The sequence below is a fragment of the Thyridium curvatum genome, assembly GCF_004353045.1.
Source record: "Thyridium curvatum strain D216 chromosome Unknown NODE_4_length_842636_cov_84.159710, whole genome shotgun sequence".
NCBI lineage: Eukaryota > Fungi > Ascomycota > Sordariomycetes > Thyridiales > Thyridiaceae > Thyridium > Thyridium curvatum.
In genome coordinates this window covers 775940-790431 of record NW_022156759.1, presented here as the reverse complement: position 1 = coordinate 790431, position 14492 = coordinate 775940, and the positions used below count along the sequence as shown (strand labels likewise).

General features: G+C 55.2%; 4 protein-coding genes across 4 annotated transcripts; 2 read left to right on the top strand and 2 right to left on the bottom strand.

Annotated features, from left to right (window-relative positions):
* Positions 1-6051: 6051 nt before the first annotated feature.
* On the top strand, positions 6052-6759 carry E0L32_001197 (uncharacterized protein; the record flags this gene model as incomplete). Its single annotated transcript, XM_031134803.1, has 1 exon — positions 6052-6759. One exon carries the CDS (start codon positions 6052-6054, stop codon positions 6757-6759), a length of 708 nt encoding a protein of 235 aa, XP_030993090.1.
* Positions 6760-7643: 884 nt separating this feature from the next.
* On the bottom strand, positions 7644-9478 carry E0L32_001196 (uncharacterized protein; the record flags this gene model as incomplete). Its single annotated transcript, XM_031134792.1, has 4 exons — positions 7644-7967; positions 8037-8351; positions 8440-8838; positions 8912-9478. 4 exons carry the CDS (start codon positions 9476-9478, stop codon positions 7644-7646), a joined length of 1605 nt encoding a protein of 534 aa, XP_030993089.1.
* A 924-nt stretch (positions 9479-10402) lies between these two features.
* E0L32_001195 (uncharacterized protein) lies at positions 10403-11809 on the bottom strand (the record flags this gene model as incomplete). Its single annotated transcript, XM_031134781.1, has 1 exon — positions 10403-11809. One exon carries the CDS (start codon positions 11807-11809, stop codon positions 10403-10405), a length of 1407 nt encoding a protein of 468 aa, XP_030993088.1.
* Positions 11810-13196: 1387 nt separating this feature from the next.
* Positions 13197-14048, top strand: E0L32_001194 (uncharacterized protein; the record flags this gene model as incomplete). Its single annotated transcript, XM_031134770.1, has 1 exon — positions 13197-14048. The coding sequence occupies one exon, from the start codon at positions 13197-13199 to the stop codon at positions 14046-14048; it is 852 nt and encodes a 283-aa protein (XP_030993087.1).
* Between the last annotated feature and the right edge of the window lie 444 nt (positions 14049-14492).

The following is a 14492-nucleotide window of genomic DNA, read 5'->3' as shown; positions in this document are numbered from 1 at the left end:
TTTCTCTCATTTCATATTATCTTGAACTGTTCGGAAGGACATACGACTTCTCCAGTGGTCCCTCCGTGATAGATTCTCTTTTCTTCTCGCGCAGATATTCCGCAACTTGCAGTCACCATCAGAATTGAACATACCATTTGACCAGGGTAAAATGAGTGATTGCTGCCCAGACTGTTCCCCCACCCCCATCGTGGCTGATTGCCTGACTGACCGACTTCAAAATGGGGCTACTAGACGTATACATAACTAATGACAATGAAAGTGTCTGTAACCCCCCCCCCCCCCTTCATCGCATTATCCCACCTGGCTACATACGGACAATAGATCAATGGAAAACATATTGTAGAAATTCTATGTCGGACCCTATGTGTGCAGTGCAAGACACATTTTCCACCGGAGCTCGTTGTTTCTGGGATCGGGAATTTCCAAGAATTCTTTTCAACGAATCCACTTGGCTGTGAACTCATAAAGCTGCCAGTCACCTGGTCTATGGATGATGGCTTTGCAGCGGTCTTGATCCCACTAGCGGCACGCACGTTGCTCGCTTGTAGCGAGCCCGGGTCTTCTCTGGACTGCGTCTCCTGCGTATGTTCAGGGAGATCTTACGCAGATAGCCCATGACATCCTCAAAGGCTTATAGGGACTCGAACAGAACCTCTAGATACTATGAAGTACTACTCGCTGACATCTATACTACTCGGAGCAGAGCATTCCCCGTTAAGGTTCTCGAGATCCCGCGCTTCCAGCGATACTCTTACAAGCTCAGCCGGGGCCGAACCTCGAACATGATCGCGTCCGTGGGGACTCGACCAAACCTCCGACATGATCGAGCTCTCTCGACTCGGCCCAAAGACCTTCTGTTAGCGACCGTGGCCAACATCAACTCCGTCAGCTGGGCCAAAGCGCCGAGGCTGGCCAACTTCGGCATCGCTCAGTGAAGTATTTTAACTAAGTGGGCAATCGTTGCGTGAGGAGTTGGCCAAAAAGGTCGTGCACAATATCAAGGACCTCTGCACCGACGCTGTCGTCATCAAAAGCGATGTGCGCCAGGTGCCTCGGACTGTCAAGCTCTCTGACTACGCTATCGGTATCTTTGGCTAGCTAAATATCGTCGTTAGTAGCTCGGGCGTCATCAGCTTTTTGCAACTCAAGGAGGTGACCGAGGAGTGACTTGAGCTCGTCTTCAAGGCGTCCCGATGTCTCCGCAAGCGAGCGCGAGCGGACTATTCTCATCTCATCTAACACTTGACCTCCAAGGACTTCGGCGTGCCCGCGCCTACTTTTCTCCGCGCTCCTTAAACATTTGATGTACCCAGAACCTCAAGCACAAGCAATCAAAACATCCCCTCGCATAATCCAGTCCTCTCCATTGGGCCCCTTCCCAAAGATCTCGTCGACAGGCACCCCATCTAATTTGCCAAGAAGCACTTTGGCCTCAACACCGAGCTAAGTCCCTTTCCCTCCGGTACGGGCCACATCACCACAGCGCTCAGAGGGGACGAGATCAATATCGGAATCAGCCTGACCGAGGGCTGGGTGGCCGGGTTGGGCAAGGAGGTTGTCCAGGGCGACGGCGGGTACCGCCTGGTCGGGACATACATCGAGCCGCCACTTCGTGAGTTTGCGCCAGGGCACCAATCACAATAATACCGCCCCTAATCACTCGCTGACTACGAATCTTTCTCTTTCGACAGGCTGGGAGATCTCTACGGGCACCGACCGCACCGACATCGCCTCGATGACTTTGAATTGAGCCATGAAGTGTAGCTATGATTACAGCTCCAGTGGCAATTTGAATAGCTTGGTACTGTTTCTCTGCGCGATGGCTTCCTTCTGATCTGCCGGGAGATCCATGCTCTTCTACCAGCCCTGGCCCTCCTTTGCCGTGTCAACCAACCGCCCTCCATCGACATCAGACCATCCTCCCAGTCATACACCAAATCTCCCAAGCCATGAGCTGGTCATCCTCACCCTGTCCTCCGTGTTTTGGCTGTCCGAGGCCTGAATCCTCGTCTCAAATCCGTCCGTCTTGTTCAAGAAGTGGCTGTTGGATACGGCAGGGTTCAGCAAGTATTGTTCCAGCTAAGTGTATCGAAATGCCTACTGACATTGCCTTCTATAGAGTACCGTACGCGACATTCCCCTCGGCTCCCTGTGATAGAGAAGATCTTCGATTGACATTCGTGCCCTTCTAACCGACACTCTAACTGCGCAGAAGCGATCTTTTTCCTTCGATAAAAGATGAGGGCCGAGCGGGAGGGAGTCCATTACGATGCGCTGATGGATTGATGGCTCTTGTGCTCCTTGCGGGTTTTGGGAGTGGAGCATCACAGCAAAGCCCCGGTCCTGGACTTCACGTGCTTGACAACCTTGGCTTTCTCCGTAGGGGAGAGAGGAGAGAGTGGTGAACCGTTTCGCATGGCGCTGTCACACGTGTGTTAGGCGATTACACTCTGGGATGCTGGGACTTGCGGAAGGCGGTCACTTATGACCTTGCCCTGTCGAGAAAGCTATCTCCCATACGTTCTCCACGTCGCGACCTGCCAGTGCCAACTCGTAATTTGTCGGCTCAAGCTTTCGCCTTCTGGCTTCTTCAATTAGTGCTGCCCAATAAAGGCCGAGGTCGTCGGATAGGGGTGAAATTGGGACATGTGCGCCTCCAGCTTCACGGAATAGAAGCACGTGCCGCGCACGCAGATAATTAGATGTGCCGTCGGACAGAGTGGTGTACTTTGCCGTGACGTCGATAGCGCTGCCGGCGCCGGTGAGGACGTCCGGCCTAAACGGTAGGCGCAACGACTCTCGAGGTGCTCATCTCAAACCCTGTACGCTATCGCCCGATACAGCGACCAACACCTGGCAAAGCCAGGGCGTGACGCAACTGCCATAATAGTAGACTTAATCACAGACGTATAGAACCCTACAGTCCTGTGATACATACGATTTCTAGTCTTGGATATTGGGGTTGTGCTCCTTTACCGCCATGAGAAGGTCTGACAGCTCAAACATAGACTTGTCTTGGGTTCCCAGGAAGTCTGGAACGCCTGCTCCATGACCTGACCGGACCAGAAGGCAACGGTGGCTACGTCGACGTTCACCGCCAGGCCAGCGGAGCTAGCAGTTGCCGACCATTGCACTATGATTGCTGGCTAGCCAGGAGCCCCCCTAATGTTCCCTCTGCCAGAGGGGCTCCCCGAGCCATTGCCCTTGGTTTTGGACTGTATGTAGTTCACCATCTTAGTCCGCGTCGAAACAGTCAGAAAGGAGCGACGATCGTTTCACTCTGGGCAGTGCTAGACAACGCAGGCAGGCTCCCCAGGATCAGTACTCGGCGGATAGCTTCCGAGGTTGTATTCACCCCGGTTCTCAATGATCTTGTGCACGCTACCACCCTTTCCGCGAGGTCTTCCTGCATGGCTCGCGAAAGGCTGCTCTGGAGACAACGGAGAGGAAGCACCACACATCTGCCAGTCTGCCATGTGAAAGAATCAGGAATCGTGGCCAACGCAGCTCATTGTATCATGGCACTTGTGTGGTTTGAGCCGACAGACACAAGCACCCGTTCGGCCCCAGCAGGCTTGGTAAGGCTTATCATCCTATCGGTCACAATGGTGCTCTTCTCTTGCTACTCCATCTGGGCTTCTGTATTGGGGCACTTCTTGTTCACGTTGAAGTTTACGAACGGCAGGTCCTGCGTCTCCTTCCAGTCGAACGTGGCCACGTAAGGTCTGCGCTATACACGAGGTTCTCATGGATCACCTCTGTGCAGGTCATTGTACTCAATCTCCGGTATGTTCTTGGAGATGCGGATGCTTGCCAGTATCGGGTCCTTGCTCTAGGGCTAGAGGCATGCCTCGAGTCCTTGCAGATCCTTGACATACTCTCAAAGATGGAAATGTCAAAGTTAGCTGGAGCTCCAGTCCCGACTAAGAAACTCGATCTTGTTCTTCATGATGCGGATGGGGACGCGGATGCCAAAGTTGGCAAGGGTCCCTGACACGGCTAAGAGGGTCGATGTTGCTCATGACGGCCTTGCTCAACGAATTAAGTATATGTAAAGTAGATCATACCGACAACCTAGTAGGATGTGACTGTACAAGGACATGTAGCTGGCGCTCCGTCGGCACGTTGTCAAGGCTTCTCCCAGTACTGCTTGACCGGCTTCTCCCCAGTACTGCTCGAACATGCAGATGACGTGACGCTCCATCAACACGTTGTCAAGGCTTCTCCCCAGTACTGCTTGAATGTGACCATGGAGACCAACTGCAAGCTCGAGGGCATCAACTGCCGTACCGTTCCCGCTCGGACGACTGGTGGTCCTGGCGGTACTTCGAGGGGATTACCTCGTCTGAATATCGATGGGTTCTGAAGAGAAGACTGGTGTGAGGACTCTATGAGAAACGTGAATGGTGAAAGAGGAGTCTGAATGGAAGACACGATAGACTGATGGTTTGGAGCGTGGTTGATGGTGATGGCTCCTGGGGTGACTGGCTTCGACCCTCACTTCCCGATCCAGTCGGTGCGTGTGTGCGTGTGTGCGTGCGTTCCCGTCATCTCTCTCCCCCTTATCCATCTGTAGTGAGTGCACTTCATCGGACTGGCGCTGGCTGGCTGACTGGCGGGCGGAGTGAGAGGTCCCACTCGTTGCAGAGTGGACGCGAGGGGGTCCTCGCTGTTGATCGCTTGCGATGGAGCCCCGAATGAAAGTTATTTAAAGGCTGACTTCAGGGAGCCATGTCCATCGAGGGCATGGATGAGATACCTTACCTAGAGAGACTGCAGGACCCAAGAGGCTTGGTCCGGACTGCGCTGGCTTGGGCTTGTGTATTGCGGGAATACGACCCCGGCCCACGCTGCTCGACGGGCATAAAGCCCTGGAGCCGACAGCTGAATGGATGGATGTGTGCTGAGATGACGCCTAGCCCGTCCCAACCTCGAAGACTCTAGCGCCATCCCCACCAAAAAGCAACACCACCCCGAATAGATGAGGACCGTGCGCGCTGCCTCGAAATCCACCAACTGGGCCACTTTTTAGCCTCCTCGCCTTCCATTCACGCCTCCCTCTCTCCATCACCTTTGCAGTCACCATCAGAATTGAACAGGCCTTAAAATTTCATTTTCAAAGAGAATTCGCTGTTTAGGTCATATCATCTCATCCCTTTGTTTTTTCCCCTCTTGGCATGTTATGGTAGCAAGAAGCTTTTTCTCTCATTTCCCAGTATTGATTGAGATGGATCAGCCGGCCGACCACTGTCCTACCACAAGCACACCCCAGAGAAAGATCACAAGTGAAAGACCACAAATGAGAATGCGCCGTATATCGACAAGACAAGCACAACCTCACCTCCGGGAACACAAGAACGGCTCCCTGTCGTGGACCTTCCCCCCCCCCACGACGAACATCTTCCCCGACCGATCGCCCTCGGCGGTCACCAATGGACCTCAGGTCCGGGCCTCGTGGTAGCCGTTGCGCCCGATCCCCTCAATTCTGATCTGGATGGACATCACCAACTCGCTCAACATTGCTCCAATATTAGCTTCAAACTTCAACCAGATCCTCAAACTATTGTCACCAGATCTGGCAACCTTGCATCTTACCGTTGCGACCAACGACTCGACCCTCCTTCGACATAGCTCTCCAGGAACTGGAACCCTTGGGCGTCGCTCCTGTCAATATTGGAACTGGGACATTGGCCAGGGTAGGGCTGCAGCTACCCAATTACTACAGTGCTTAGCTAACTACTTTTCAACTGGTGATCAGGCCGTCATGACTTATTGTTGGACCAGTGCTCTTACCGCCAGCCGGCCCCGACAATCTCGGGCATGGTTGTGTGCTCTTTCCTGCAAGATACTCAGAGTAGAGCAGTTTCCTTCTCAGCTTGCACGGCGCACCCCACCGTCACAATCATGGCCCTTTCTATGTCCATCGGCACCTGCGCCTTACACCAGACCGGCCCGGTGTCGCCCCTGCAGACTCGCTCGTTTGGAAGCGACTCGGCCGCACTTCCCCACTGCCTCAGCCTACCTACAGTCCCTTACTTAAATCCCGCCATGGGCCACAATCTTTTCATTCTCTCTCCCTTCTTACAACCTTCAGACATCATCATGGCCAATAATTTGCCGAATCAACAACAACAGAACCTACCCCAGCCTGACTTCGTCGTCGTCAGGTCTCATCTAGACGGTCTCGCTACCCAGCTGCCCCTTTTTGCCAATATCCCAGCAGCCCAGCAGGACGGTACCCAGCAGATCCTTGCTCAGCTGGGTATCATTAACGGTCGCCTGGATACCATTCACGGTCGCCTGGATACCATTGACGGTCGCCTGGATACCGTTGACGGTCGCCTGGATACCATTCACGGTCGCCTGGATACCATTGACGGTCGCCTGGATACCATTGACGGTCGCCTGGATACCGTTGACGGTCGCCTGGATACCATTCACGGTCGCCTGGATACCATTGACGGTCGCCTGGATGCTGTTGAGATTCGTCTCACTGCCATCGAGATAAGGGCTGAAAACGAGAGATATCGGAAGCAGAACGCACATCTGTTGGCTAGTGACCGTCAAAGCATACTGCATCCCCTCCTTGATATTCGAACCGGCGCACCGATCGAAAATTGCCCTCGTACAACTGACGAGATATCCTCTCTCTCTGGTCCGGATGCCTCTGCGATTTTAAACGCTTTCAATATCATTCCTCCACCTCGTGTAAGAGATCGGAGAGAGCGCGTTCGCGAGGAGCTATCCGGCTTCTAAATTACCTGCCATCTCTGGAGGCATAGTAAGACCCCACTGGCCCCTCGTGGAGAGACAAGAGACCCAATACTGACGAGAAGCCGCCGGGCTCCAATAGCACGCGCCAGGTGTCATAGGAGGAAAGGATGAGTGGACCTCAGACCGACAGCCACGCAGCGAAGCGTACCGCACCACCCCTGCTTCGACCTCGTTCCCTGGGCCTCGTTTCGCTCCAGCATACTAGACGCGGTCTTCCTCGAGCCGCCGCTGGTAGACGACGACGATCTCTGTCTCGACATGTTTGGTGGTGGGTTGCGGTTGACTCAACAGAAGCTTTGGATGCCTTGGTGTTTCGTGCGAAGGGGTTGAATTTCTGTGCGGTGGCGATGTAGATGAGTTGGAAGACATGACGAGGCGGCGAAGCCAGGGCAAAAGCTCAAAGATTCAATAGATGCTCTGACTCTCTTGACGACACTTGGGTCGCGGTGGCGGATGAGGCGGTTCATACCCTCTTACCAATATCATATGGCCTCCCCACGGAGAGTGCAATGACGGTAATCTTTCACACGGGTCAGGTTGTCGTATGCTCTGGTGGATGGGCATCCCTGCATAGTCTCAGTAATTGCTAAGAAATCAATGGTTCAGAAAGCACATCTCGTGAATCTTGTACGGATTCTAGCAATTTTGCAGGTAAACAAATCGACGCAAGAATTTTCAGGAATTGACAGGTTTAGTTGCCTGGTCTGCACACCAGACTTTCAGGGAATTGTACACGCAACAGGCTACCTGGACCAAACAACATCTTCAATCAAAGCTTGTCTTGGCAATACAGTGGCATAGAATGACTATTGCCAATTCCGAGGAACTGACCCGATCAAAAGCCCAACGTGGGGTCCATCTCCACCTCAAACTGCAAAGTCTAGAGTGATTGTAGGCTTTCCTTTGAAGCACTTGGGCATGGAAAACCTGAAGATCCACACATCAAACGACTGCAATGGTTTCCCCGCGCCACCGTTGACTCCCGCGAAGGTCAAATTGGGGGCATGGTTGACATTGCCCGAGACGGATATCTTGAGATTTGGTATGTCATCGAGACTATTCATCATCGGCTTGCTTCGGAATGTCGACATGGCAAATTCGAAGACAGACTGGTTGGTACCTTCCGGGTAAGTCAGGCTCAGCTTGCCAGGAGAGACCACAGACTGGAGTTTCTTCTCTGTAGGTCGAAGCTGAGGGCAATGTTAGAATATTTGGCACATGGCATGAAAGGCCTTGGGGCAAGACATGGAGACACTCACAATCCAGAAACCAATCTGGTCGCCCGCCGTCCACTGGACGCCAGCAGGCGTAAAGGCAGTTGTCGTGGGACCACCGACAGCCATCTGATTGATGGACTGGGCCCCGATGGTCAGGTTTCTTGACAGCCAGGTCGAGACGTTTCTGATCTCCAAGTCATACGGAGGATAATACACCTTGTTCTCAGAGGTATGCTCCCCCTGGAAGGTCTTGAGCTTCTCGAAGAAGCCTTCGGGGAGTAGCGCGGCCTGCTTGTCGGCCAACACTGATATGACAGGCGCCCAAGCGTGGTCTTTGGAGTGCGTCATCGCTTGGGCCTTTAGTTTTCACGGTAGTCAGCATGGCTTTCGTGTGGTGCCGGCCCCAGATGGACACGGTGTCTTATGTGTCGGGACGTGCTCTTACGTGTTTGATGAGCGAGGAGTGCTCCTTGCCTAGGTATGCCCAGAACCACACGCCCATGATGCTAAAGTAACGGTTCATGTCCCAGCCGTATGCCCGGTCCCAGGGGCCTGCGAGATTCCTCATGCCGGGATGCCATAGCTCAGAAACAGAGTTCCAGGTTTTTCGGATCATGTTCGGAGCACACTGCGCCATGACAGAGTCTTTGGGCAGGTAGGTGCTCCAGAGGGTCAGGCCAAAGAGAGAAATCCCGGTATACGTGCCGCTGTTGAACTCGGACAGCGTGTTTGTGATGTTGAAGAGCTCAATGATCTCGTTGGCATATGCTTCCCCGGATCTGGTCATGTTCTCGTCGTTGATGCGACGGCCCAGCCAGCCCGAGGTGAACGCCCTCATGATTGCCTTGTTCCAGTCAGTGTGTTGTCCCCAGCGCGACAAGGTATCGCGGGTCACGCGTAAAGCACATGAAGCGTACCGGGTTGCTGTATCCAGGATACAGATTGTCATTATCAACACCTCCGACTCGATACGTGTCTCCAATCACGGCGTGCCTCAGAGATTCCACGATGAGCTCCTGAGTCTCGTTGGAGATGCGGTCCGAGTATTCTTCAAGGATCATGACAAAGGTTGTACCCACGAAGCCGCGCCAGTTGGGATCCCACGTCCAGTAGATCCTCTGCGGGTAGACGTCGGAGCCGACGACGGGCTCCTCGGGGTATTTCTGGTACGTGCCGTACCACTGCTTGGACTTGTCCTTGAACTGGCCCCTGACCAGGTTGTTGATGATCTTCTCGGCCTCCTCAATATCGTTGCCATCGTTTCGCATGACAAGGCCGAGAGCATACCAGGCAGTCTCCGTAACGGTGTGACGAAGAGCTGCCTCGCTGAAGTCGTAGATGTAGCCAGCGCTGGGGTCGTAGTATGTGTCCAGCACCGCCATGGACGTGTCAAAGACATCCTGGACATTTTTGGTCTTGGCTGGGTAGCTAGCAAATACGCCTGCGGCGAAGCTGCCGACGAGGGTTAGAAGCGTAGGACGCATTGTGACAACAACAGCCGAGGGACGGCGGCGCACGGAAGGGAGTGCGTTCGAGGGAGACAAGGCTGGCGTCGTATAGAACCGGACGCCTTCACCCTCTCCCTCCGGCCGGCATTGCAATCTTTATATCGAGCCCGACTGCGGCGCAGCAGCATACGATGGTGGAAATCGGGTGGCCGTTGACATGTCGTGCCCCATCGGACATGAGAGGAACAGCGGGGAAAACATGGGTCCGTGATTCGCTTCTTATCCAAGAAACACTTCTACGGCCCTTTAACGATGGGGTTGAGGGCTAACTCCATGGAGCAGGCGCCGACTTCTGGGTCCGTCATTGCGGGGAGGCGGAAATGGTTGGCGTTCTGTGCACTTTGTGACGGATTTGGACAGCCAAACCAGGCCCCAGGCAACCGAGCCAGCTTGGTATTAGCTTGACGTTTTCGGCCCCAGGATCTACCCAGTTGCCTTGTGGAAACGGGTTTGCGGGGGAGCGGGAGGGGGACGCGAGGTAGATATTTCTCCAACAGACCCGATGATCTGCCCGCCCTCAACTTGGTAATGAGCTGCAAGCGCCCCCAACAAGGGAATGTCCGAGAGCCAGACATTTCAGTCTGTTCCTTGCCCTCATCTGCTTACCACGCAATTTCTCGTCCTCTTTTCTTCCTCCACCTACTCTACCCCGCATCGAGCGACAAAGGTCGCCGAGTGCAACTTTGGAAACCTCTTTGATCAAGTCCGGAGTTTTGCTGTTTGGATGGCTGCGACGGCTGACTTGCGCGAGAGATGATGAAGATGATTTACATGCTCATTTTGTTTCTTGCTCATGATCAATATGGCTCATATATACATTATTTGATGACCAAGCCCGTGTCTACACTTGGTCGACTGAGAAGCTTTCCCTCAACCCCCCCCCTTGGCTCCGGCCCTCCCTCATTTCGATCTCGAGTAGATGCCCAGGGTGTCCGTCGAGTTGTCATATTTGACACCACACTTGTCCGAAAACCCGGAAAAGAGCTCGGCCCTCGTTCGCAGATACTCTTCAAATCCCTGTCTCGAGCAGCTCTGGCCCGGACCATCCCCGCAAGCCGGAAGCTCCTGGGGGGCATTGTTGACCAGTACGCGGTAGTACTCGCCGTCGTCAAAGCCATAGCTCTGGGTGCAGTCGAGTCTCTCGACGGCAATATTGCTGAGAAAGGGCAACACGTGCGAGCTCTTCCAAGCGCGCCGGTGGTTGATGCGGTCAAGCGGCATGGTGTCGTTGATGCGGGCCTCGGCCAGAGCGCCGTCGAACTCGGAGTTGTTGAACAGGCCCATGGCGACCAGGACCATGGGTGGGAGCTCACGGTGGGTGAAGCTGATGTACAGATCTTGGGCCTTGCGATCGTCGGAAGCGGCATTGGTCTGGGGGCTGGACAGCAGCAAACCCGCCGTTGCATTCAGCCAAGGCAGCCCCACCACGCCGCTGATGGGATTGCCGTAGCCCGAGTTGTAGTGGTACTGCACGTCGGCCGAGTACTCCCACTGCAGCCACTCGTCCGGCGAGAAGAGGTCCGGGTCGCAGAACCGTGAGCTGCCGCGCACGACCGTCTCGTAGCCGCACAGCTCCATCATGCCGTACACGTCGTCGGCGGTGAAGTTGAAGCCGCCAGGCGCGAGCGAGTTGAGGCGGGCGGCTATGGGGGCGGTGAACTTTTGCACGTACTCGTCCGACTGGTCGGAGCCGGCGCTGGACGAGTAGGCCGGGCAGCTCTTGTAGGGGGTCAGACTGTCCGCGCCGGCCTCTTTGGACTCGTAGATGGAGGAGACGTCGATAGGCTGGTCGTCATCGACGGCGAAGGCGCGGGCTAATGCCCGAGCCGACTTGAGCGTGCGCTCGGCGGAAGAGGTCCAAACCTGCGACGGGGTCTTGAGGCCCGGATAGCGAAAGGATAGGCTCACGCCGAGTTGTGCCGCCTCAAGCCGGCCGACGCGGGTCAGTAGCTCGACCTCTTTGTCGGAGAAGGGCGGTTTCCACCCAGCCAGGAAATCGAGCGACGGGATCTTGGCCCAGTCGACGGTCGTGTTTTCGAGCTTGGACAGGAAAGGCTCGATGTACTCCTCGTAGTCGTAATCATTCGCATATATGGCGGCATGCCGCACGAGGTATGCGGCGCGCGCAGGGGAACAGCCGCGAGGAGGATCGGGCGAGGTCGGAGGATCCTGCGGCTCGAAGTAGGGCGCTACACCGGCGAGGTGCTCGAGCGGGTTGAAGGTGTAAGTCGAATACAGTGGCGTCAGAGCCGTCACTGGTGCCGCGGCCGCGGTGAGCAGTGTGAGAATATGGGCCAGAGCCGTCATTTCGGTGGTGAATGACGCCGTCGTGGGTTTGACTCTTCTCCTATGTTCTGCACCGCTAAACCTCCTTGCCACTGCTGGTGAGAGCTGAAGCTGATTTCCGGGGAGAGCGAGTGAGAGAGGCACTGAGAACAGAAAGCGAAGGCAAGACACGCGGGCACCTCGTAATATTCCAATCGTCGGACAGGCAGACTACTCTACTCCGTACCTCCCACGATTCAAGGCTAAGCAAGGCCTTGCTTGTCCTGCTCATCACAGACAAGCATCTGGCCCCAATGCCTGGGCCAAGACTCACAAAGACGACGGAACCAAAGACCCAGGCCAATTGTGGACGTGATGAGCTGGAGAAGGAGGGCCCCGCTGTCGTCATAGATGGCTTGTAGTTAAGTTGTGTGGAGCCAGCCCTTTGATCGTTCCAAACCGGCTTTTTGCCTGCAACGCCCCCGGTACGTCAAAGTGCAGATCTCTCTACGGCCTCAGGGAGGAGGTTCTCCCAGGCGAGCCAGGCTCCCAGGCAACCCCCCAGCTGGCTAGTTTCTCCGCTAATGCAAGGGACCGTGGTTGCATATTTGGCTTACTGGGATGGCATCTAACTACGGAGTATGGCATCTGTGCTTAGTTAGATGTGCCGTGTTTCTTCAAAGGCCACACGTCAACACAATGCGTTCACTGGGTTACATTCAGCCCATCCATGACACATCCTACCCATGTCTATCACCGAGGGCCTTGTATATGCAAGACATCAGTTGAGCCACTTCAAGCTGGACGGAAATTCCGAATGCCCACGAGACAGTGAGGAGGGTGCAGAGTGCAGCTGTTGGGCAGGTGTAATTCATAGTCAATCGCGGACCTCGCGGACTATTTTCCAAGATAGGTATGTTGATCTCGACAATTGCCGGTTCATGGATTGTAGGGACATGGATCCCGCACAGCGGCCTCTTCAGGGGCCCCCTCCGCGACTGCTCGGGTCATTGGCCTCGCTATGTAGGTTAAGATCGCTTTGTTGGCCATTATGGTACCATTGCTCGAGAACAAGATTAATATTGCCCCCCCCCCCCCTTTGTCTGAAGGGTCTGGACAACAGAATGATGTAGCGCGTGTGCAAAGCCGATTGATCACAAAGCAGGCCTCCCTTGGAACAGGTGCACCGCAACAAAGCCATTGACGAACAACATGCAACAAAGCGCGGGTGTTCAGCAACCTTATTGTCCCATCGGAAATATATAAAGCAGCTCGGATGGACGGTTTCACAGAGCCTGGGGACTCCTTCTGCAAACAAGGCGCTTCTTGCAAGTCATCTACAAACAGTGAAAGCATACCTATATTGGCTTGGGAATCATAATCAGTACGAGGTGAGTCTTCTCCTGAGAAACCACCGGTTAACAAGACCATGCCTAGATCATATCGTCCGGACGCGCTCCCCTCGGGGTCGCCCCGAGGCTACTCGTCCAGATCATATGACTACGTCTACCCCGAAAGGCGGTACCGGTCATCCTCCCGGCCGCCGTACTCACCGTCTGCGTCTGCGTCTGCATCCTATTCGTACAGGGTGGTCTACGCATCGCAGGGCAGTAGCCGTGGCACACCGCACGCATCCCGAGGTAGGTCGTCCTACACCGCTCGCGAGGTAGCTGACGACTGGGAGTACTTGTATAGTCGTCGCGAGCGCCGCGGCGGGGATGGAGACGCCGGGGCATACGTGCGGCCGTCTCTCGTCCCACGACATGGCCCATCTTCGACGTCGGAGTACTACGCCGACTCGGAAGGATCGGGATCCTATTCCTGGAGCAGCCAGGACGAGGACAAGTCACCGCCCCCTCGTTACGGCGGGTACTCGCCCACCACGTCTTCCTTTCCTTGGCCTTCTCGCCGCGGTCACAAGCATAGCTACGACGAGCGAGACCCTGCGCCGCCGAAACGGGCCGGCCACCAGAAACACAAATCCGGCACACGCAGCTCTGGGCAAGAGGTCCCAAAAAGGTCGAGTAGCCGTCGGCGGCCTGCAGGATCGAGAGGGTCACCTGACTTGATGGAGGAGGAGATGGAGCGTCTACGGCGGAGGCTGGACCTCCTGGAACGGGACGAGGAGCAAAGACCGAGGCGCCAACGACGTCGAGAACGCGATACGGAATCCGCGTATGGGAGAGGCGGGACCATGCGGGAGGTGAAGCCATGGGAGAGGCCCAAATACGAGTGGCAGTACTCCTACACAGAGGGTCCAGATGGGGAGAGGCTGGACTAGTGTAGTGCTTCAAGGTTACCATGTTCGTAGAAACGCACATTGCTCGCCGGTTGGCTTGCTGCGTTCTCCTTCCTTTTTCTGCAGTCCAATACACAGCACGAGACGATATAAGAATGCCGCGATCGAGTTCCATGTACTTGTAGATGTCACGGGTTGGACAATGTGCCATGTGAATGAAGCCCCGGGCCAGCCGGAAAACGGTGGGGTTGATCAAGGGGGATCAAGGGGGGGATATCCGGAGCAAGAGCGGGAGAGATCCTTTGAATAGGGGTGTAGATCTGTTCGGCGACGGTGTTTGATGATGACCACAGGATGGACGAAGACGGTCATGGTGGTAGTGGCGGTGGGCGTGTGGTGTGGGCGCGAGGCCGAACTTTCGCCGTTTGAAGGCCCTGTTTATTCTCGCGATCACGATAATGATCCGCGATGGCGCGACGGGTACCG